We start from the raw sequence: 26625 nt of genomic DNA, 5'->3' as shown, positions 1-26625 counted from the left end.
GTTCATGTTTCAAAACAACCAGTATTTTCAACACCTTATCTTCCACTTGACCCTTTCTTCCATTATTACTTCACCTCTCTAAAAGTCATATACTAATTAATGCACAACTCTTAAAATAATAGTCTTCCTTCTTTCAATATAAACTTTCACATCATATTTCACTTCTTGTATTAAATTAAATTGGTGGTCTAGTCTACTTAATGCAGTATGCATTTTGTATAGAAATGTAATTAAATTATTCATTGTGTATTTAATATTTCTTTTTATTTATATTTTGAGTCATGATTAAATTGCCTCTATATAGATTAATAATAATAATAATAATAATAATAATAATAATAATGCATAAAGAGAATAGTAATTATTTGTGTATTTCCATTATCATGTGTAAAGTGGAAATTAGTAATTACGATTGATGCTTATAATATTATTTAGAATGTATAATTAAAAGAAGAAGGAAAAATTTACAACAAAAACTAGATTTGACACAAAAAAAAAATTTAAGAATAAAAAGATATTGATATTTGTTCCTATAGAAAATGAGAAGTGTTTGGCGGAACGGTGGAATAGTCTTGATGCGATGGAGTGGATCTTTGGTACGATGACACGACATGTGAATCTGCAAGGTTAACACTCTAATGTCGAAGTTAGTAAGAGAATGAAGAGTGGTGTGAGTTGCGGGTTAGAGAGAGAATACCTTAAATATCACGTGAGATGTCTTATGCATCAATGACGATTATTGACGTTCCCTACAATTTTGGCGTGGAATGCAAGAGACTGTTTGATGACATCTAACAGTAAGCAATAGCCCATGACATTGACGGGTGTTTCCCCTTATGAGGTTCCAGTTGGCCTTTAGGAACCCAAGCCTTTACAAACTCACTGATATGTAGCTTGACCGATGAGGCGCTAAGTCTTTCAGATGAGGCGCTCTTAGTCAATTTTGACGAACCTAAGTCCCTAAGACGTTATATCATACATCTCGAATGTCGAGACGTTGAGTCCCCCAGGAGGGGTGTTTAGCCTTTTAGTCGGGACTTCAACCGAGCTCTCTAGCAAGACTTGACACCAAGTCTCTGAAGCTTGATATAGGTTGTGCCCCTTAGGCGTGATTTTTTGAAGCAATCTCGTTGGAGGAGACAGTGATCCATCAGGAGAGAGTTTTATAAATTCTGGGAGTTCTTAGTCCATTAGAAGTTGTATCATACAACCTGGCTGGCGAGACACCGAGTCCATCGGGCGTGGTGTATAGCCTTTCAGGTGAGACTTCCACCGAGCCCACTAGCAAGACTTGACACCAAGTCTCCGGGGCTTGATATATGTCGCGCCGCTTATGCGTGATTTTTTGAAGCATTCTCATCTATGGAGAAATGGAGTCCCTCAGACGAGTGTTTTATCGGTTCTAGACATTCCAAGTCCCTCAGACGGTGAATCATACAAACTGGCTGATTAGACGTCCCTCGGGTGGGGTGTATCTCAAAATAAATATAACCAACGACTTTGTGAGTACCAATGGTCGACGAGAACTGCATTTCGGTCTCTCTTTAGTATAATTAATTTAAGATCAACTTATTTTCCGCTTTATAGAACAAAACCCATTTCGCATCGCCTTAAATAAATATCGTAGTAGTAGAGAATGGTGTTTGTCGATTGGTCTCTGTGGGATCGATGATCTTTTATACGAAATGCGAAAAAGCCGTGCACTTGCGGTCACATCAGTATTTTAGTTTAAAAATAAATATTATGATTATAAGTGACACTTCCATTTTGTAAACAAAAAAAGAAAACTGTTGGTGTTGGAAATTCGAAACATGTATGCCTTAATATATCGTTACAATTACTAATATGGACCGAATTGAAATGTCTTACTAATAAAAGTTTTTTTTTGCTGACGTCTAAGTAAGAGCTCTCACTATGGTTGACTTAATGACTGAGGTAATATCATGTTACAATTTTTTTTTTTAAATATCCAGGTTTTTAAAAAAATTTCAAAAATAAACAATTTTTCAAAAAAATTACAAAATTGGGCAATTTTTGCCCTAATTTTGTACATAGGCGCCATCCTAGTTGGCGCCTACCCTTAAAGGGTAGGGCAAGTCGCCACTAGGAGTGGCGCCTACACTCTAATCCTTTTTTTTTTTTTTTTTTTTTTTTTAAGTTTTTTTTTTTTTTTAATTTATTAATTTAGATTTATTATAAATGATATAAATTTATATTAATACATATATATAAATAAAATTATTTATAAGATAAATATATATATATATATATATATATATATATATATATATATATATATATATATATATATATATATTAATTTATATATATATTAATTAAATTTATAAGTAATTAATATTATTTATAAATTTTTGGGAAAATTAGGGTTAATCATGTTAAGGTTAATTTATCAAGTGCGACACTAATTAGGGTTAATCATGTTAAGGTTAATTTATCAAGTGCGACACTAATTAGGGTTAAGTAGACTGGTGTACAACCCAGATCTTTTCCTATAAATAAAGTGTTATTTCCTTGCATTTTCTTCACCACTGTTTCCTATCACTTTCTGTATCAAGTTGAGTTCATGGCATCCCCAAGACCGTCGTCATGGCAGCGAACATCATCAAGGCGCCCGGATCCTGAACCAGTAATCTTAAAAAGGGATGGGCATGTTATTTTCTCGCCTTTGAAACCCCCAATGGAGATGAAATTTTGGAACATCCGTTCGTTAGACCAACTAAAAAGGTCCTTGATGTCTTGGTTAGAGGGAGATTACCAACCTGGTGAAGTCATCAGAAGGATTCAGAGGCTTAGAACAAGGTTCTCATTTGAAACTGGAGAAACGATACGTTGGTGGGTTGAAGTTGAAAGCGACATTGATTGCATCCAAATGATGCATGGATCAGACGACATAGTGTTAACTGTTGTAATTTCTTAGATTTTAATGGTTGTTTGTCATGTTGTTGTTGTATTTGTTATTGTTCTAGTACTTGTTCTTGTTTTAGTACTTGTTTTTGTTCCAGTATTTGTTTTTGTTTTAGTAATTGGTGTTGTAATGTTAGATGTTTGTGTTTGTTGTTCAAGTGTCATCTTCTATTTGGAATAAAAAGTAAACTTAAATTTAAAATGATTTTGGTACACAGATTTATGAATATGAAAACTAAGTTGTGGAACTAGATCCACGATATGGACATTTGTTCTTATTATGCCCTAGTTGTCTACATATGCTACACTTCCTCTGCATTTTCTCTGCGACGTCCATTTCAGTTCTAATGCGCCTGCTATTTGGGCGACCACTTTTATTCCGCCGCATCGATTCGTTGTGCCAAACAATTTCCCCGTCATACTCTGGCCAATACGCCTCCAATGCTACCACCGGAAAGGGATTGTCGTATACATTGAGCAATGTTGCAACTTTGTAGATTGGAGACACTAGCGATAATGCATCGAAGTGGCTGTGTGAACACGCTGCAATGACATGGGAACAAGGCATACGATAGGCCTGAAATTGACCACAGTCGCACCAACGGTCTGGTATTAGGACCCTATACTCTTGCCTGGGCAGCCCTTGGTTGTGGTCAATTGTTTCCTTGACACTAAAAGTGTGGCCATGGCGGTCGAATTCCGTAACCCGATGGCTGCTGGCTTTGGCAGATTCCTGCCTCATAAACTTCATGCAGGCATCACTATATACTTGACTCGTCTGCAACACTTCATTCCAGCGCCTGCCTCTTGTTACGAACAACGTTGCCATCCGAAAATAGGTCGCACTCACCAATGCGGTTACCGGGAGGTTACGTATGCCCTTGAAGACGCCGTTCATTGATTCCACAAGATTTGTTGTCATGTGGCCCCACCTCACCCCATCGTCGTATGATCTAGTCCACTTCGCTCTGTCGATATTATCGATCCACCTCCCTGCATCAGAGTTTGCCAACACTATTTCCCGGCGGTAGTATTGGAATCCAGGTTGGTTTAATGCATACCCCGCGTTTATCAAATGTTGCTTCAAGAAGTTATCCTTGAACTCCCGCATAAAATTTTGAGCAATATGCCTGATGCAGTAAACATGGGTAGACGGGGGGTCATGCCAACCATTTGCTGGATTATTGTATGCACTGTCTATTGAAGCGTGCCTGTCAGAAATCACACAGATGCCAGCTTGTGGAGTCACGTGCGTTCGAAGATTCTTAAGGAAGAAACTCCAAGCAGCAGCTGTTTCTCCTTCTACCAATGCAAAGGCTATTGGGAAAATATTAGAATTGCCATCTTGTGCGACCGCCATCAGTAACGATCCTTTGTATTTCCCATACAGCCAAGTTCCATCGACTTGAACAAGTGGTTTGCAGAATGTGAACCCGATGATGCAGGGACGGAATGCCCAGAAAAGTCTATGGAAAATTCCATTACCTTCTAGACGAGTTCCGTCAAGGGATTGTGCCGGCAAGGTCTCCATTATAGAAACCGTCCCAGGTGAATACAATCGTAGTGCAGCCAGGTAGCGTGGTATTGTATGATTCCTCCCAGTTACCGTATACAAGTTCAATTGCCTTGGTTTTCGCTAACCAAGCCTTTCTGTATGACGGTGTATATTTGAAAACAGCCACACAATGGGAGATAATTGTTTTGACCTTCAGTGACGGGTCAGCCTCAACTAGAGGTAATATGGAATGGCAGATCATATCATGGCTAAGTTTGCGATGATCCTGTGCCATGTTGGTGTTGACGCAAATGTGAGCTTGAGATATGGACCCTATCACCCACGCATTATGTTTCTTCTTGTACGATGCCATCAACCTATACCCACACTCCGGATTTTTGCATACAATAACGTATCTTTCTGGATTTGATTTGATAACATCGTAGTCAACACAATTTTTCAAGTGCCAGTTCTTTATTGCATATTCAGTCTACTTGAAAACGAGTATAAATAGAGGGTCATTTTTGCAAGTTTTCATCAACCACTAACACTTTTATTCAGAGAACTCCGGCGAAACTTCTCATCCACCAAGCTTCGTTCTACATTGCAGTCATGTCTCTTCTTACCATGGGCCAAGAACACAGAGGCACTAGGGCAAACATTGCCTCATTCGTAAGTTTTTCTTCAACATTGCCTCTTTCGTATGTTTGTAATTAGTTTTTTAAAAGTCCAATCTAATGATTGTTTATATTGTTTGTTTTTAAAGGATCCCAAGAAATTTCGTCAACGTTCACACCCAATGCCTTATCCAGACCCATGGTGCGTACCTTACATAGAGCGTGCGGGTTTCGGTCATGTTATGCATGTCGTAAATGCCACAATTGATGTCAAATTTATTTTGGCTCTGTGTGAACGTTGGAGACCTGAGACACACACTTTTCACCTACCAACTGGTGAATGTACCGTCACATTAGAGGACGTGTACATGCTTTTGGGTCTTAGAATAGATGGTAAGCCTGTGACCGGAAATGTTCAACAGCCTAACCAAATATGTGTTCAAATGTTGGGGGTAGATCTGGTCGAGGGTGAGGGGTCTGCCAAAGCAAGGGGTCAGGGTATTAAATTATCTAGCCTACAATTGTACCACGACTCCATAACTTTGACTGAGGAATCCTCCGAACAAGAAAAAGTCATAAAAACCCGGGTTTACATTATGCTATTGTTTGGGAACTTGCTATTTCCCGAAGGGACGGGAAATAGCATAAACTTTATGTACTTGAGTTTGCTCGGGGACATTGATAGAATAAGCACATATAGTTGGGGTTCTGCAGTATTAGCATTCCTATATAGCTCTTTGTGTAAAAATGCACAAAATGAGCACTGTACATTTTCTGGATGTGCTTTCTTGCTCCAAACATGGGGGTGGTGGAGATTGCCGAGGTTAGCCCCAGAAAATCCTAATGTCTACTCCTTCCCCTACGCAACTAGGTAAATTTATGATGTTATTTCATTTTGTATATTTATTCTATAAATATTTGTAACTAATATTATTTATCTTTTTTTGTTTAGGTTCATTACAACCGGACTGAATTACAGTCTTACCCCCAAAAATAAAATTATATTTTATCGTCAACTCTTGGATCGTCTCCGAGCACAAGATGTATTACCACTAAATCACTCAGCTTCTAACTGATTTATTAATATCATGCATTCTCGATAAATAACATATTTACTTTTTTCTTTGCAGTTTATTTGGAGGCCATATTTGGGATTGGAACATCAACCCAACCCCGAAGATGCAGCTGTTTGGACAGCAAAAACGGCCATAATGCGGTTCACCACTGTGGAGATGCACCAAAGTGACCGTGTCAAGCTTCAATTTGGAATGCATCAAGAAATCCCAGGCCCCCCAATGTCTATGGAACCTTGGCATCTAAAAAAAGTCAGCCACCAGTGATATGCCCAAAATTGGAAGGAATTTGCTAAGGAGTTTCGTAAAATGTGGAAAGACCGTGCCCACTATGTTCTACAATTTCCGGTGGCGCCCAACGAAATGAAGCCAACAAGGGAATATGTGGATTGGTATAGAGCAAATACAAATCCAGAAATGATTGTGTCTGACCCATTCTATTTGGACGATCCCCGGATGCAACAGCCATATTTCCAACAACAACAACCACCACAGTATTCCCAACAACAACAACCACCGCAGTATTCCCAATAACAACCACCACCACCATTTTACCAACAACAACCACCACCACCATTTTACCAACAACAACCACCACCACCTTATTACCAACAACAACCACCACCACCATATTACCAACAACAACCACCACAACACATGTCCACCCCCCAACCAAATCAACAATACATACCACAAACTCAACCCCAATACCATGAAGACTACCAACAACAAACTCAACATTCCCACCACCATCAACACTCCCAACACCTACCACAATATCAATCCCCCCACTTCCACCAATCCCAACACTTCCATCACGACAATGTCCCGAGCTCTTCCAGTCCTCCACCTAGCCCCGACACGGGTATACAAGAGGACTACCAACAGGACTACTACACACCACAACAAACACTGCACTTTGGCCAACCCGATTCAACCCTAAACTACCAAAGACCACAATTCGAGGGCGCACCCAGCAGTAGTCAGTTTGTCCCACCGAGACAAAGCTTTGAGGGCGCAGAGGGGACCCGTCTTTCCTACAGCACTGAAGGGACTTCGACCCAACCACAACGGCAACCGGCAAGGGGACGCGTTAGGGCAAGGGGTGGTAATAGGGAAGCACCACCACCACGTGAACCGTCTAGGCGAGTAACTAGACCTCCCCCGTGCGGATCGTACCAGGGACCGCATCATATGTGATTAATCATATCTTTGTAATATTTGTCTTGTCTATTATTTAAATAAAAATATTTTCTGTCTATTATCTTTATATCTTTATCTTTATCTTTAAAAATATTGTCTATCATATCTTTATATATATATATATATATATATATATATATATATATATATATATATATATTATATATATATATATATATATATATATATATATATTAATTTACATGTGTATAAATATTTATTTACACGTATATAAATTAATTTTTTTTCTAAAAATTTACAAATTATATTAATTACTTATAAATTAAATTAATATATATATATATATATAAATTAATATATATATATATAAATTAATATATATATATATATATATATATATATATATATATATATATATATATATATATCTTGTAAAAAATTTATTTATATATATGTGTTAATATAAATTAATATAATTAATAAAAAATATAAATTTATAAATTAAAAAAAATTAAAAAAACAGAAAAAATAACATTTATAAAAAAAAAAAAAAAAATGGAATGGGCATAGGCGCCACTCCTAGTGGCGACTTGCCCTACCCATTAAGGCTAGGCGCCAACTAGGGTGGCGCCTAAGGGTAAAAATTGGCCAAAAATGGCCATTTGTGTAATTATTTTGAAAAATGGTATATTTTTGAAATTTTTGGATATTTAAAAAAAAAATCTCATGTTACCTTAGGTGATTTTTCTAGTAATGTGGATTAAATGCAACATTGATGGAATTTCAAGAGTAAATCCTAGAATATCAATATTTAGGCATAATTTAGGAACATTCTTGATAACTTTCACTACTAACAGTAGAGTTTGCACCTCCTTCCAAGTTAAATTCTATGGAATCATGATTGCTATCGAATATGTTAATAAAAGAAATTGGAGAAATCTTGGCCGAGAACTAAGTCAATGTTGACCATACATACATCTTCTAATGTGAATATTGTTTATTGACATCTTTTAACTAAATGGAAGAAAACTTTACATGCTATACATTTCTTTATATTCAAGATATCTCACATTTTCAGAAAGAAAAATGTATTTGCAAATAAATTAACTAATGCGGTTTTTTTTATTATGACAGATAGTTGAGATTTCTTCCCATTTAACTAAAAGTCATTAGATTTGAACTCGATCTTTGGTAGGCATGGAAAAAGAGCGAGTTAAGCATGATTTTTACCTCCCAAAAATAAATCTGAATTCGAAAACAATCTCCGTTTTTCGTCCCAATTTTCATCGCGAATGAAGAATTAAAATTCAAACTCATCCTAAATGGGCCCGAGTTGGATTCGATTATCCCCACTCTACCTCCATCTATTTAATGAAATTAATTTTTTTAATAAAAATATTTATTTTTCCAAAATCAAATTACAACTATAAATATATATAAAATGGATATGAGAGTTTGGGCTGACCTATTTATTTTTCAAAATTGCCCCTTAAATAACTTTTAAATTTTTTCTACCAAAATTATCCCATAAATGAATAATTTATCAATATTTCAAATAAAAAAAATTGAAATACTGAAAACTTCTCAACATAACTTCTCACCATTTATATAATGTTTTTTCTTTCTTAAATGAGTTTATTCACCAAATTTATAACACAAATAATTTAAATTAAAATCAAAACTAATAAAAAATATCCGTTTATAATTTTAGTGTACGTGTTCATTATAATAAATGGAAAAACGGGCACTATAATGCCCGTTTGGACACTAGTTACAAATAATAAAAGAAATTAATTGAAATACATTGTTAGTGTAAAACAACCATCATTGAATTAAAATTAATTATTTTAAACATAAACATCATAATTAAAAATAAAATAATATATCATAATTAAATTATTTTAATAACTAACTCTCCCTATTTTTTTAAATTCATCTTCTATGCTTACGTGATTAATTTTAATTGAATGAGAATGATAGTGTATTCCAATTTATTGTGAAAATATAAGAGTGTCGTTTTGCTTCACGAAGGAGCTACATGTTTTTAAGTCATGAACAAGTTTTGTTTATAGTAAATAACTTTACTTTACTTTACTTTTATTTTTGTTGAGAAAATACTTACTTTAATTTAAACTACTCGTCAATTTTATACTTTAAATAAATATTGACTTTTTGAATGGAAGAATGAAGAATAGGTTGTTCCGCGGTTTTATATATATATATATATATATATATATATATATATATATATATATATATATATATATATATATATATATATATTGGGTAAACTCAAATTTTCAAAATTGATAAAAAAAAGTAGTAAAACAAATTTGATTAAAAAAATACCAACCGTAAGAGGAACAATATTCAAGTATTCATTTTAGTGCTTTCTAAATTTTAATACTAATTATAATTATTTTTGCAAGTTTTTTGAAATCTAACTCAACTAAAAATTATATAAAAAGTTAAATACTATAACTAATTATTTTTTGAGTTGAAATGAAAATTATATAAAAATGCATATCATATAATCAGGTGTGTGACTATTTTTAATCTTTTGACCAATTCTGTTTTTTCAACTTTTTATAAAAAATTATTAAGTAAAATTTCATGTTAATTCTGTTGAGATGATATATCTTGCAGTTAAGTCATTCTCCCATTTATCCTTGCTATGATGAGAGCATACATCATTATTTCTGTATTGAAAAATTGAATCCATTAAAAAAAGTCAAAAAAAAATTTTAATTTGAAAACACTAGAAACTTACAAATAAAATATAGAGTCAGGATTCGAATTCTGGTAATAATATTCAACTTAATAATATTGATTCTTATGAATTAAGATAAAATTTACGAATACTTTTTTATGTTTTTTATATATGTTTAACCTTCATATTATGTGATTAATATATCTAATCTATTATATATACCAAATACTATTCAGAAAGAGGCAGCAAGATTAACGAGCAATTTGGCAAGTAATTATTCTGACACAAAAGATGTGAAATTAACTATTGAATGTATGTACAACAAATGGACTTGCTAGGGCTATGTTAGGAAGAAGAGTGTTCAATGATGAGAGTGGTGGTAACTGGTAATGACCCTAAAGCTGATGAATTCAAAGCCATAATTCTTGAAACAATGGTGTTAGGTGGAATTTTCAACATTAGTGATTTCATTCCTTCATTGGCATGGTTAGATCTTCAAGGAGTTCAAGCTAAAATGAAAATATTACACAAGAAATTTGATGCATTTTTAACAAACATTATTGAATAACATGAGACTTCTAATTCTAAGAGTGAGAAAGATAAGGATTTGTTGACTACTTTATTGACACTTAGAGATGAAGGAGATGGTGATGGAAATAAACTCACTAATATTGAGATCAAAGCACTCCTTTTGGTAAGTTATCTACTCTTCTACATTCATGCATGCACATGCATACCTGCCCTTTATTTTTAAACTCATAAAGATTGAAAAAGTGATTATAGGACAATATTCAATTTTTGCTTTTAAAAAGGTGAAAAAAATAAAATGAAATTTATTTCTAATTAGAAAGTTTCCCACAAGTATATTAAAGTTATGGAAAATATTTTAAGTATACTCTAATTTTTACATTTGTTTGACATTTAACTAATTATATATAAAAATGTGATTAATTCGGGATTAATTTAATTTATATTGTAAAATAAAATTATAATATTTTTCTACTTAACAGGAAATTTTATATTTGAATTTGGTCTTAGACACAACATCGTATTAAATTTTTGGAGAAAATTTTATTGTATAGTGTGATTATTTCCGATCTGAAGAATTAGCCTTTATAATTGTAGGTGAAGGATTTTCAATTTATATTAAAAACTAATAATTTTATAATTTATTAAAGGTTAAAATAGTCTCTTGGCCCATGTAAGATAATGCATTTTTTATTTTGGTCTCTGTAATTTTTTTTTGTCTGAGTCTATATATCTCACTTTTTTTATGGATTTGTAAGTTTTTTTTGAATTTTTCTCCGAATTTTATCTTTAGGAATCAAAACCAACACAATAGGAACTAAGACAAAAAACAAATATAAGAATCAAAATCAAAAATTCGTTAATTTACCGGAAAAAAAAAACTATTTAAGTCTTTATTAATCAAAAATCAAATTAAATTTGCGATAAAAATCCAAATTAAAAGTTGTCAACTTTATAAGACCCTTAATTGTCCTAGCCTAGTGGTTGGCCAGTATACATATTTAATTACATAGATAAGAATCTTAAAAAACTTAGCCGTTGAAAAAAATTCAATTATAGGTACACGGAGATCTTAATTTGTTAAAATTTAGAAATAATTGTATGTTTTTTTGTACGGAAAAACAATTGTATGTTATGTGTTCTGTTTAACTATTGTCGTGCCACAGTTATATGCATAAATAATTGCATTATCATTCTAAAATAATTATATGTTAGATGTTCAGTTTTAAAATAATTATTAGTTTTATTCATTATGATTGCGTTATCATTTTCATTTAAACTCTTACCTAACACTCAAACAGTGACACCTTATTTAAAATTCTACTTAAGAGTTGAAACTAAATTTTATAAAATAAAAACCCAACCAACATGTATTCCAATCATTGATACAAGAAATATTAATTTTTTTATTAATCTTTTAATCCTTCCCTATCGTTCAACTTGTCTTCTTATATGAAGTAGAACCCTTTTTTTTTCCAAGTACTTACATTATTATGCATTTGTCAATTTAAAAAGTGTTATAAAGATTCATGATATTGAAGGGGAAAAAATCGGATATGGTATACAAAACGAGTGTTTCCAATTTAATCAAAGTTAAATGGTAATTAAATATGAATTATTATTGAGACTTATACTTTTTAATCTTGTCTAAATTAAAAGCACTATATGGAGCTTCCAAAAATTTATATCGTTTTTGATTTTTTTTTCTTTTAAATTTAATCATAATTTTTCTATTAAAAATAAATAAACAGAGTGTTATGGTTCGAACTACACATTTGCAATCAAATGTTTTTTCAATTTTTAACTAATTATTATTATTTGCCTAACATATTTTTTCAGCTGGGACAAACATATCATCAAGCATCACTGAATGAGCCATTATAGAATTGATCAGAAATCCAAAAATCTTAGGGAAAGTCCAACAAGAATTGAACAATGTTGTGGGCCGAAATAAGTACGTGAAAGAAGATGACATTCCTAACCTACTAGCAGCCATAAGAGAAATATTTCGTTTGCATCCATCAACACCTCTTTTCCTTCCAAGAATTGCTTCCGAAAGTTGTGAGATTTTTGGGTACCACATTCCAAAGGGTGCAACTATTTTGGTTAATATATAGGTCATAGCTCGTGATCCAAAACAATTGGTTGATCCATTAGTGTTCAAGCCCGAAAGATTCTTACCTGGTGGTGAGAAGTATGATGTTGATATTAAGGAAAATGATTTTAAAGTTATACCTTTTGGTGTTGGACGTAGAATATGTGATGGGATGAGTCTTGGGCTTTGTATAGTTCAACTTTTAACTACTAGATTGACTCATTCGTTTAATTGGAAACTTGAAAATGTGTTTTAACCTGAAAAAATGAACATCGATGAAGCTTTTGGGTTAACTCTTAAACGAGTTGTGTCATTATCAGTTCACCCTAAACCCAGGCTCTCGCCACACATGTACTAGTTTGGTTTTTGATTTGTGACATTTACATTTGAGATTTTTTCCTTTTTCGAGATGCACCAAAGGTTTCTTTATCTTATGCTTAATTATATAGTGAATAAATGAAATTTTTCGTATGTTGGTGTGAGAAGATATCAAAAGGGTCAAAGGTGTAACGTCAGTTGGTTTAAAACTTTAATGTAAATATATACGCATATATATATATATATATATATATATATATATATATATATATATATATATATATATATATATATATATATATATATATATATATATATATATATATATATATATATATATATATATATATATATATATATATATATATATATATATATATATATATATATATATATATATATATATAAGTTAGATTTCTTTTTAATTTTAAAATTTATTTGAAACAACAACAATTCATATATTTTGTTAAGAAAAATATATACTAAGAAGCAAATGGTATAAGGTTAGAGTCTTACACAATCTCATGGAAATTTAAAAAACGCATGCGTTTATGGAGTTTGAGAATGGTCTCTGTTGAGTTTCAAGTGTGAAAGTGCTAAAGTCCCACATCGACTAGGAATGGAGGAAATTTTGAATTTTTAAGAGAAGTGACCTATACCCCTATTGTCTTAAGGTTTTTGATGGATATGTGGTGTCAAGATCACTTGGATCTCCAACATTTGGCTCATTAACACTTCCAGGCCTCATTCCCCAGACTCCTGAACAGTCTCTATGAACCTCCTTGATTGCTTATCAAGTGGTCCCATTGTATTTTCATTATTTATCAACGAGTTGTCTAATTTGAAACTTTAGAGGTGGACGTGGACGTCTTTTTTTTGGGTATATTCATGATATAAAACAAAATAACTTGTTTATCCAATTCGATTAAACGATCTACTTTGAGGGAGAGAACATTTCTTCTATTCACTATACTTTGAAGATTTGTTACAAAATATTACAAATGAGTTACTAGAAAAATAGTCACGCAAGTTCCTAAGAATAAACTCTATTTTCTACCAAAGTGTTTCTCAATCTCTCAAGCTCTTTTTATATATGAATTATACAATCCCAAGGTTTTATAAGTGTTACCGAATCCCCATTAGATAGATATCTCCAAGAGTTTCCCAAATTCCAAGAACACACTCTTAGGAATTTACTCTTGCCTCTCTAAGATTACCACTAGGATTACTTAACCATTCTCTGTGACTTCAACTCTAAAATTATGAAGATTGTGATATCAAGCATGCAAGAGATACACATTTATAATTACTAAAATCCAAGAGATCCATAACAAGCCCAATACGTAACCCATAAATGGACGAACTCACGTACTAAAAAAACAAATCCCAACACACGTAAACCGATAAAATTATACTCTAGCTTTGACAAACCGAACCGCCCACCGGACCTAGACCCATTGTCGTGCTGCCTCCACTAGAACTTATTCCAACATCCAGTCACGTCGGCCCCAATGTCAGCCTCACTTTGCATCATCGTGCCAGCCTTACTAAGTGCCGATGTGCCAACTCCACTATCAGTCTCCCTTGCGACTATGCCATCTTCGTCAATTTCCAAGTCAATTTTAGGTTTCTGAAATCTAGAAATATGTTTTCTTTTTCTTCATCACTTAAGTTTTAAAGGCATACTTCAACAATTTAGCATTTGGGTAGATTGATGAAAATCTCTATGTGTGATCAAGATCAAAGTTGATGATGGTAACTTAGAGAATGTTTTGATGGAAGCATGTGATAGCAAGGATTATCAAGGATCATTTTATGAAGGAATTTTTTCATCCCTTTTTGCAATATCTCAAGAGACTTCTCAGGTTGTTCACAAATTGACGAAAGAAGTTGTAATCATCAAGAATCACGTGTTGTGAAAGGAAATAGTCAACGATGATGATAATAAAAATTAGTAGTCTTGTGTCATGTTTTTTTTATTGTTTTTGGTGTGTTTTCTTACTTCATGCTTCATTGTACTTCGTATTTATTTCAGTTAAATCATTAATAAGTATTTTATATTCTTATTTAAATTTTGTATCTGTGCGCTTGGATCTATTTCCCTATTTGTTTATAATTTTTTTCCTTTTTGATAATGATAAAGAGATAGAAGTATACTCTCAGGGGCAGCATGATATACTCTCTATATAAATCAGGGTAATTTTGACCATTGTAATCCTTTATATTTGTTTCACTATTTGCATATTTCCCTGAGAGATCCATTGTCATCATCAAAAAAAGACTAAATATGGATCTATGTGTTTGCAGGTAGAGTGTATGCAATAGTCAGGTGATATCAATGGTTTTGATGATGACAACACTATGATGTGAAGTCTTCATCTAAATTTATGATCAAGATTATTAAGTTGATTATACTTTTGAGATCAATATCTTAAAGGCAATCTCTCTACGGATAACATCTAATGTCAAGCGGCATTCGGTAGAATATCCGGTGATCTCTATCAAACAATCTATGATGATGATGTGTATTAAAGAAGTCATATCAAGCCTCATTATATAGAAGAAGCCAAGTTCAAGTTTAAGTATTGAATTAATGATTAATATGACAAAAGATCTTGAAGCTTCAAAGATTGTGAAAGTGGGGTAGTGTAAAAGCTCGTATGGTTAGTGTCTGAGTAATTAGAGTATGGTAAATATATTAGATTAATTCTTAAATTATTAAGGTAATTCACACACTCAACAAAAAGTGTTTAAAGCTCTCAAAATTTTCTAAAACTCATTAAATCCTATAGACAAACCATCAAGGTGCTTGTGACATTGATCAAGGATGTTCCTAAACATTTAGAAAGCTTGTATACATGTCCTAATCGATTAGGGACCTTAACCAATCGATTAGAGAAAGGCATAAAGCATCTTAATCGATTAAGAACACTCATAATCAGTTAAGAACACTCATAATCAATTAAGAACACTCATAATCAATTAAGGCACTAGCTGTTGGAGATTTTCCTTTTTAGGAATTAAAGTTGTTTTATTTTTAAGCTCATAATCGACTAACCCTATGGCTTAATAAATCATGACACTAAAAGGACCATGGATCTTTTGCATTTTTGATCCAAAATTTTCTCCTATAAATTGAGGGCTTATCCTCACTTTTAAAACACACCAGAAAATGTATTTCTGCATACTTCTTGTAACACCCTAAACCCCGAAACTTATATAAAAAGATTTAATTGACAATTTAAGGTGTCACTACGACAACCATCCAAAAACTTTCGAAACTATTCAACAACATGCAAAAAAAAATCATATTATAACAACTTCAAAATTCAATTTCACAAATAAATTATTAGGCTTTAAACCACACAAATCAGCATTAACTCAAAACATAGTAAAAACGTCTCGTTTCTGATGTTAGAGATCAGAGCATTTAATCGACTAAAAATGATAAACGATAAAATAAATGAAGATGAGCTCCAAGAAGCTATCTTCCACTCACAACAATAAAAAATTACTACTGCTTATCTGCAAGATGTCCATGGTGGACAACTTAAAGAAAATGGGTGGGAATATGCTTAAATATGATAGCGGTACAAAAGATCAGGAAGGATATCCTAAACAATAACAATAACAACAACAACAACAACAATCACCAACAGGTAATGTATTTACGCCACAATCATTGATAACACAAACTCATACAAAAAACTCCAATCAACTCACACAATCAATTACTCATTCATATCAACTCAAATCGGCAGTTAAACCAAACTTAATGCAGATATGTATGCAATGCTTGCCTCCTTAACTCTGACAATGCTCGTCACGACCCCCTCTCTGAATCAGACTAGCAACTCAACTTTATATGAATGTATTATTGACTCAAGAAATGGTTCTTCGTACGAACCGAGTCCCCTCTCTAAACCCCGATCCCCCACTCCGAGCTCCAAGCCCCCACTTATCTTCTGACAAGTCACTAGTCCCCTCTTTGAACTCGTGACTTGCCTCTTTCACAACACGAGAAGATATGATGCATGAAATGTAACAATGCAATGACAACAACACAACAAATGAGTACATCCTCACTTTGACTGTAAATAATCATGTAACAACAACAACAAAGTAATGAATACAACCCCACTCTGACCATAAATAACCATATAATAACAATAACACAACAATGATTACGACCCCACTCTGACTGCAAACAATCATGTATTCAATGCATCATCAGTAGTTCTCACTCCAAACTACTCGTCTCATCAATTCACCAGCATGCATGTATAATTTTACACATAATCATACTTGTAATTCACAACATATATACATGCATTGAACATACATTCACAATACACTCTACCATGTTAAATCATCTTAACATTAATTCACCATTGATTCATTCATTTACATAATTAACCATCTGTTTGTTATCGTCAATTATTATGTAACAAGTAAAGTAATTAATTTCAATATTCCAGTACCCATCTAGTCTCTTAATACATCACTATATGATAGCCATACGAGTTAGCTTTTCAAACACTTCAAACCGCGTCTGATTTGGATTCACGAAACTCAAGTTATGATAAAAACAATATTTTGAACAAAATTTGTCAAGTCGTGACAGGTGGACCGTCAACTCCCAGTAGGATGCAGAAACATTGTAGAATGCAGAATTTTGCTTTTTTTTCCACCATTGGCAGCCTTTCGAACCTCAAATTCCGATTCCGTAAAAAAAGAAATGCTCCGAATTCGACACATAATAATTATATCATATTGAACATGTTAATTTTACACCAATTAACAACTTAATTTATTAATTACTCACATATTCAAAATTATGTTCATAAAATCAAAACTTATCAATTTCAACAACAACAATCATACTCATGGCAAATTATCATGAACAACAATTAGTACAATCACAATACACGAAATTCATATTTATATCATCAATCATAAAATATTCATTCACAATTTCATATCATAAACACATAATCATCATCATTGGAGAATTAAAGGAAAACCTAGAGAAAGTGAGGATCCCTATCCACCCTTCATACAATATACACCCATTGAAGAGTAATCTTCCCCCTTACCTGAACTTCCAACAAAGCAAACTCTACATCAATGGCGATCTCTCCCTCTTCCCCAAACCCTATGTTACCTCTCTTGCCTCTTTGCTCTTGTTCCAAAATAATATGTAATGTAAAAAGGTTCTAGCTCTCACTTCTCTATTTAAACCAAAACCTGATTCCCCTAAATTAGGTTATTCTCTTATTACCCTCAACTTACTCCCATATTCTCTATTTTTCCCCTACTCCTCTTACTAACTCTAATTTCTTTTATTTTAATTTTTAATTCTAATAATCAATTTCCACCAATTTCTACTATTTCTCTTAGTTTTCTAGAACCACATTATTTTTATTTTAAGTCTAAGTTCCTCCCAATAGTATTATTTTTAATAATTCCTCTCAGCTTAAATTAATTAAAATAAATGTAATTAATTTCTACCATTCTCTTAACTCTCTCTCCAATACCTTCGAAAACACACATATTCTCTAATTATCCAAATAAAAGCATATAAATCACATAATAATTTAAATAAAATTCAATTCAATTCAATTCAATAAATCAATTCAATTCAGGGTGTTACAAATTTCCCCCACTTATAGAATTTTCTCCCTCAAAAATTACCTAGAGGAAACAGAGTCGGATACGACTCTTTCATCTGACTCTCCTGCTCCCACATCATGCTTCCACTAGTAGGTCTTCCCCACACCACCTTCATCAGTGCAATCTCCTTTCCTTTAAAGTGCTTCACTTTGCAGTCCTCTAATCTCAAGGGACATGTCTCAATGGTCAAGTTCTCTCTAACTTGCACATCGTCCATTTGAATCATATGAGACCGATCATGAATATCCTTCCTCAGCTGAGACACATGAAATAAATCATGAAGATTCAAAAGAATTGGCGGCAAATCCACCTTGTAGGTCACTTCTCCTACTTGCTTCATAATCTGATAATGGACAATAAAATGTGGCGTGAGCTTTCTAGATTTCAAAGCTCGACCAACACCAATTAGCGGAGTAACTTTAAAAAACACATGATTTCCCTCTTGGAACTCAAGTTTTTTCCTCCTCTTATCATGATAACTCTTATGGAGACTCTCCAAAGATTTCATCTTATCGTGAAGCATCTTGATCTTCTCGGTAGTCTGCTGAACAATCTTAGATCCAAGCATAACAGTTTCATCATAATCATACTAACACAACGATGTCCTACACCTTCTACCATACAAATCCTCAAATGGTGCCATTCTAATACTAGAATGGAAACTGTTGTTGTAAGTGAACTCAACTAACGCTAAGTAATTATCCTAGTTACCTTCCTGCTCCAAAACATAAGCTCTCAACAAATACTCCAAAGAATGGATAGTCCTCTCTTTCTAATCGTCCGTCTGTAGATGATAAGTAGAACACAACTTCAACTTTGTACCCATGGCTTCCTACAAACTCTCCCAGAACCTCGATGTGTATCATGGATCTATATCAGAAACAATACTCGAAGGATACCATGCAAGCTAACAACCTTATCATTAGACAACTCGACTAACTTCTACAAAGAATAATTGTTGATGTTAATGAAGATGCAAGCTCCTCTGACTAGTTATGTTGAAGTTGTCCCCCACTCTTTTGATGGTGTGCTGTGATGGATGTTCTGGTGGTTCTTTTGGCAGTCATGTTCTGATGACTTGATGTATTTTTTTTCTGGGTTCTCTTTGGTTTTTCTGGATTTTTATCTCAGCTTGTATAGCTGTGTATGTTCGTGGATCTGTAACACCTAACAATCTGCTTTGACATTCTGTGTGACATTCTGTTTGACTAATAGACATTTATTTTGTCTCTTTGGTCTCTTTGGTCTCTTTTGGCTAAAAAGGGGGAGAAGTAGTTATGCTATACTATAAACAGATGACAGATGATGTTGAAGATGATGTATCTTGGAGATAATCTGTTTAGTATAGGTGATGTTGAAGGTGATGTTATATGGGGAGGTGTATGTTACAGGTGATGATAAAGAGGAGAAGTGTTATGTCTGTGTTGAGCAGACTGGGGGGAGGTGGAGCACAAGCGCATGTGTGTTTAATATGTGTCTACTAGTTGCTATTTTAGCTAGTAATGTGTGTTTTATTACTTCTGCTGCTAAACTGATACTGTGATTATTCTCTTGTGAAACAAATGATCTGATGTATGTTTTAGCCAAAATTTGCCAAAGGGGGAGTTTGTTGGTTCTATGTGTTGGCATCAATTTTGGTAAACCTAGAGTGTTCACAAGTTGTCACAAGTGTTGTCTTGACATGAGATAACAGGTTCCTGCAGGGTGTTTAAAATGTGGATATGCAGGATTTAACTGAGATGTCAGACCCGATGTCAAGACATCTGTATACAGAACATTCAGTCTGAATGTTATGTATTATGTGATTGCGCTTTTTATGCTAATCTATGTGTGATTGATGTGAAGATTGAACGCGTCATTCAATCAGTAATTAAAACCAGATTGACTTATTTTCCAACAAGATATAATCAGCTGTCATAAGAAGATACGAATGGAAAATAGTTTGGATGTCCAAGCCCAGCCAAATGCTTCTATATAAAAGGCATGGAAAACCTGGTTTTAACACACAAGAAATAACAAACGAAATAGTGAGAGAGAATAAGGGTTTTAGTCTTGTGTGGTCGTGTGTATTGTGAGTCATTCATTCATCCATAGATGATTGAATTGGACTGACTTTTGAGTTGTAATTTGTCAACTCTAAGCTTTGAAGCATGAGTGTGTGTTTACTTGGTTGAAGCTTTTAAGCAAGATCAAATATGTGTTCTTGAAGAGTGTCTTCTTTCATTGTAATATTTATTTTTACATCACTGTTGTGATTGAGGGGGAGTGAGTAGGATCTCTTATCTAAGAGTTCTTAGATAGAAGTCGCATGGGTAGAGATTAGGTGAAAATACTGTAATTTGAAGTTGTTTACTGAGAGTCTTTGAACTAATTCTATTTAGTGGAGGTGAGTTTGCACCGAACTGGGTTAACAATTGCTTGTGTCACTTGTACTACTGTTCTTTATCTTTTTATCCTGTTTATATTATTCGGATATTAGTGTCGTAACATTACCTTCGACATCTATATATATATATATATATATATATATATATATATATATATATATATATATATATATATATATATATATATATATATATATATATATATATATATAATCTTAACCCTATAATCTTAACATTTTGGTGTTAATTTTTTTTTGTGAACTTCAATGAAAAACTAATGCATGACAATTTTTACAATGCACTTTATCTTGGGACTATTCTTTGTATTTAACTAGAACAAGTTTTATGTTGTTGGGAATATTCTTTGTATTTCACTAGAATAAGTTTTATGTTGTTGGGTTTATTCTTTGTATTTAACTAGAACAAGTTTTATGTTGTTTGGTCTATTCTTTGTATTTAACTAGAACAAGTTTCATTCTCAACATATTACCTATCAACCTATTATATTATCTAGAAATGATATTTATACACTAATTTTTACACTATATCGTATATTTCAATAATGAAATATTATAATAATATTTTTTTAATATATATTTTATTTTAGTAATATTTTTTTTAATATATATTTTATTTTATTTTAGTAAGAGATACAAATATAAAATTGTATGATTAACAAATTTCATAATTTTATTAACCAACCTTTTACGTTTTATCAATCAATTTCATTTTATTCTTAACAATTATTTTTAATATCTGACTGTTTATTAACCAACTTCATCACTTTATTAATCAATTTTTTACTTTTCATTAATCAACTTTATTTCATTCTTAAAAATCATTATTCATATAACGTTCAAAATCACTATTCACACGAATGTAAATCAACTAGTTTACATAAATTTTGAAATACAAACCATAAATTAATAGACGTTACACCCTCGATCCTTTTAGAATCCCCTCACACAACATACTCAATTTTATTTATTTACATTATTATATTTAAAGATAAGATAAAGAAATCAGAAGGATCTCTCAGAAAAAGAAAAATTGTCAAAAATAAATATGTAAAATTAGAAACATGATTAATACACATTAGGAGAGAGCCTAGGTTTAGGATACACAGATAATGGCACGGCTCGTTGAAGAGTAAGTCCAAAAGCTTCATCCATGTTCATCTTTTCAGCTTTAAGCCCACTCTCAAGTTCCCAATTAAACGAATGGGCTAACGTAGCAGTTAAAAGTTGAACCATACGAAGTCCAAGACTCATCCCAACACAAATTCTCCGTCCAGCACCAAAAGGTATAACTTCAAAATCATTTCCCTTAATATCAACATCATACTTGTCACCACCTGGTAAGAATCTTTCAGGCTTGAACACTAAGGGGTCTGCCCATTGTTTTGGGTCACGAGCTATGGCCCATACATCAACCAATATAGTTGCACCCTTTGGAATATGGTACCCAAATATCTCACAACTTTCGGAAGCAATTCTTGGAAGTGAAAGAGGTGTTGATGGATGCAAACGAAATGTTTCTTTTATGACTGCTTGTAGGTAGGGCAAATTAGGTATGTCATCTTCTTTCACATTTCTGTCTCGTCCTACAACATTGTCCAATTCTTGTTGGACTTGGGCTAGGATTTTTGGATTTTTTATTAACTCAGCAATAGCCCATTCTGTGGTGCTTGATGATGTGTCTGTCCCAGCTGCAAACATGTTCTACACAAATAATCAAACAAGGTGTAAGTATATATATTTTATTAAAACTTCAATGTCAAAGTAAATTATATTTTATCTTAGTCTATGTATAACACTCCACTCATCTATTTTTATAGTGAAATTATGACTAAATTTAAAATATATATATATATATATATATATATATATATATATATATATATATATATATATATATATATATATATATATATATATATATATATATATATATATATATATATATATATATATATATATATATATATATATATATATATATATATATATAATCAAGATCATCATAATTAATGTTTTAGTGGCACTATATAGTACTTTACATTTATACAAGATTAATAGACTTCTCTAACTGATTTGTAAACGTAGCTGTTAAATTTAATATTTCTTATATCAATGATTGGAATGCATGTTGGTAGGATTTTTATTTTATAAAATTTAGTTCAACTTTCAAGCCGAATTTTAGATAAGGTGTCACTGTTTGAGTGTTAGGTAAGAGTATAAACTAATTTTGTTAAATTGAACATGTAACATACAATTATTTTTAAATGATAATGCAAATACTTATGCATACAACTATGGCATCACAATTGTTTTTTAAATAATAGTAAGTAAAATAGTAGGTAACATACCAAAAGGAGTGCTTTGATCTCAATATTAGTGAGTTTATTTCCATCATCATCTCCTTCATCTCTAAGTGCCAACAAAGTAGTCAACAAATCTTTATGTTTCTCACTCTTAGAATTGGAATTATCATGTTCTTCAATAATATTGGTTAAAAATGCATCAAACTTTTTGTGCAACTTTTTCATTTTAGCTTGAACTCCTTGAAGATCTAACCATTCCAATGAAGGAATGAAGTCACTAATGTTGAAAACTCCAGCTAACACCATCATTTCAAGAATCATATTCTTGAACTCATCAGCTTTAGGATCATTACCACCACTCTCATCATTGAATACTCTTCTTCCTATCATAACCCTAGCAAGTGCATTGGTTGTACATACATTCAACACTTGTCCCAATTGGACAGCTTTTGTATCTGAATAGTTACTTGCTAAATTGCTTGTCAATCTTGCTGCCTCTTCCTGAAAAATCGAATTGGTTAAACTTTAATTTTTATATAATATCAAAATATAGTAATTATTCAATAAATTAAAAAAATAAAATTTATCTTAAAAGAGTATAATTCTGAATTAAATATGTGAGTTTGATAACTTTAATCATATAAAAACAATAAAAAACTTTTTTGACCAAGAAAACAATGAGTAACTAAACTTTCCCATTTATGTGTATATTTCATTTTTTACAAAAAAAAACCTTAAGAATATTAGAACAAATTATTAGGTTTTTAGGTCAACTAAAAATGTAAGGTAGGTGGTTCAGCATAGAAAATGTCAACTTTGAAATACAACATTTTAAAATAGTTTTCTTATATTTTATCATTCTTAAATTCAATTCAATTATTAAATCATTTTTTTAACATTCAAGTGATTTTAAGTTATAGTTTTGTTTTCAAATAATTGTAGCTTTTTAGGTTTAGTCTTATTAACAATTTAACAAGACTATATTAAATTTTTTGAAATATTGTGTTGAGTTTTTAAATTAGCCACGACTTTACCACAATATATAAGATAATATATTTAACCACAATTTATCAATACAAACACATATTAAAATTCTAACCAACTACGATTCAACTATTACAAAATTTTAGGTTCTATTAGGTATTTAGTTCTGCAATAAAGAAGTTATTTAAATATGATTGTGTAATAATTTTTTTTAACAAACATATTAAAAAAAAATCTAAATTGTTATAAAAGTTTAACATAGATAACGCGGAAAATAGATGACTTCTTTTATGATTCAACTTTTAATAAAATAATAAGCACAATGATGTATGCAATCATCACAGCAAGATAAAAAGAACAGAATTCACATGAGATTTTACATGATACTATTTTTTATAAAAAGTATACAGAAAATCACATAGAAAGGAAAATTTTGGTCAAAAGATTAAGAAATAAGCCGGTCATTGAAAATTTATCTTTTCTTCCGGCGCTTAAGAAAAGTTCAACTTTGTTTACATCACATAGCATGGACGGTAGGTCCCACTTTCAAATATTTATTTTTATTCAAGATTTTTTCATTCAACCTATAAACATTTAATACTATAAAACTATATATTAATTGATTTTTAATACGGTTGATATTTTGTATCAGTTTTGTTTTACTACTTTTTCTTTTCGGTAAATATCTTATTTATCAATTTAGTATATAAATAAAAAAAGTTTAAGAACAAGATAATATTTCTATGTGCAGTACAAGAAAAACCGCTGACGAACCTGTTCTTCATTGTTCTATTCAAAAAGTCAATAAATAAAATAGTAATAATGAAGTACGAAATTGATCAATAATTTAAATCAAAGTACAGATTTTATAAAAAAATAAAAAATAAAAGTTATTCTTGTTCATAACTTTGTTGGAATATGATATTAACTAACCTCACGTAAATGTTGGAATTCAGCCATAACTTTGTTGGAAAAGAGATGAACGGAAGAAATTTTGCGGAGCAGTCTCCACCTTGGGCCATAAGGAGCAAACACAAGATCTTGATAGTTATAAACCATATTTTTAGCTGCGGCATTCGGTGGCCGGCTACTAAAGTTCGCATCATGAACCTTTAAGAATTGTTCGGCCACGGTAGCGGAAGCCGCGACGATAACATCGACAAACCCTAATTTGAGGTGCATCAACGGGCCATAGGTTTCAGCCAAGGCTGCAAGAGATTGGTGTGGGGAAGAGCCCAAGTGTGGAATGTTACCTATTATAGGCCATGGTTTTGGTCCTGGTGGAAGTGGGAGTGATGAAGAAGAAGAAGAAGATTTTGTAGCAAATTTTAGAAAACGGTATATAAAGATAGATAATATGAGAGTGGAGAATGCAATAAGCCATAGAGACATGGTTTCTATGTTGTGATTATGAAAATGGGGATGATGATGATAAAGGACAAGAATGTGTTTTGAAAAGAAAGTAGTTGACGTTTATTGTTGTCTCATTAAGGTAAGGCTAACTGGTTGGTATTTATAGGAAACGTTTCTCTGACTGGTAGACATGGCGGTCACTAATTCAATTGCCAACTTGTATTATAATATTATATATGGTTATTTTAATATATTTGAAAATTTCATAATTGTTTTTAACAATTTGTCAAATTATTATTGAGATATATCCCCGTTCATATAGAAATGAGTTTTGATAATTTAGAATTGGAATGAGTGATACATACATATGACTTTAATAGAGATGTGTTTGCAGATATTTGACTGACTCATATGATCGGAGATGAAGATCCAAATGTTCTTGTTTACGGTTGGATAATATGGAAACACAATTACGTGAATTTAATGATAGTTTTTTCAATTTATAAGTTAGAAAATCAGAAACTTTTCTGCGAGACATACAATCATAAATGATGTTTTAAATAAAGTGATCAAACATGAAAAAATATGTTCCGACTATCAATATTATCTTATACTATTTGTCTTTGTTTTTAAATTATATAGCATAAGAGAACAAAGACCTAAAGACAAGTACATAACAATGTTTATATCTATTAGATCATTAAATATAATTTTTAAGAGAATTAATTCTATCATTAGTGGCATAATATGTTGCCATTTGTGTTTTATTCATATCATCTAAAAAATAAGAATTTTATTAGGTGATACACAAATTAAAATCAGATGATTATAGAGATAATCATCCTATTTAGAATGGAATTTTTCACAATGTCTACCATCCTAAATTTTGTAGATTTTAGCTCAAATCAAAATTGGTGTGAAGGAAGGAACCGTGTGACAATGTATGTCATATTTTACTTGGTGGAATGATTCATCTTATG

The 26625-nt window shown here is 31.9% G+C and overlaps 2 protein-coding genes and 1 pseudogene across 2 annotated transcripts; 1 reads left to right on the top strand and 2 right to left on the bottom strand.

Moving 5' to 3' along the window:
• The first annotated feature begins 10326 nt into the window (after positions 1–10326).
• Positions 10327–12965, top strand: LOC127082751 (flavonoid 3'-monooxygenase-like; annotated as a pseudogene).
• A 5643-nt stretch (positions 12966–18608) lies between these two features.
• On the bottom strand, positions 18609–19166 carry LOC127081369 (uncharacterized). The gene has a single exon (XM_051021629.1). The coding sequence runs from the start codon at positions 19164–19166 to the stop codon at positions 18609–18611; it is 558 nt and encodes a 185-aa protein (XP_050877586.1).
• A 2669-nt stretch (positions 19167–21835) lies between these two features.
• On the bottom strand, positions 21836–25772 carry LOC127085494 (flavonoid 3'-monooxygenase). Its single transcript, XM_051026010.1, has 3 exons — positions 25226–25772; positions 23354–23809; positions 21836–22706 (listed from the first exon to the last, which is right to left on the bottom strand). The coding sequence occupies exons 1-3, from the start codon at positions 25682–25684 to the stop codon at positions 22071–22073; spliced, it is 1551 nt and encodes a 516-aa protein (XP_050881967.1). The 5' UTR covers positions 25685–25772; the 3' UTR covers positions 21836–22070.
• Between the last annotated feature and the right edge of the window lie 853 nt (positions 25773–26625).

This window comes from Lathyrus oleraceus, chromosome 5, assembly GCF_024323335.1.
Source record: "Lathyrus oleraceus cultivar Zhongwan6 chromosome 5, CAAS_Psat_ZW6_1.0, whole genome shotgun sequence".
NCBI classification, from domain to species: domain Eukaryota; kingdom Viridiplantae; phylum Streptophyta; class Magnoliopsida; order Fabales; family Fabaceae; genus Lathyrus; species Lathyrus oleraceus.
The sequence above is the reverse complement of the archived record's forward strand: the minus strand, read 5'-3'. Positions and strand labels throughout refer to the sequence as shown.

Coding starts and splice junctions, on each gene's coding strand:
- LOC127081369 (XM_051021629.1), bottom strand. CDS start 19,166: ATGCTTGGATCTAAGATTGTTCAGCAGACTACCGAGAAGATCAAGATG.
- LOC127085494 (XM_051026010.1), bottom strand. CDS start 25,684: ATGTCTCTATGGCTTATTGCATTCTCCACTCTCATATTATCTATCTTT. Junction 23,810..25,225: donor AATTCCAACATTTACGTGAG/GTTAGTTAATAT, acceptor TCGATTTTTCAG/GAAGAGGCAGCAAGATTGAC. Junction 22,707..23,353: donor AGATCAAAGCACTCCTTTTG/GTATGTTACCTA, acceptor TTATTTGTGTAG/AACATGTTTGCAGCTGGGAC.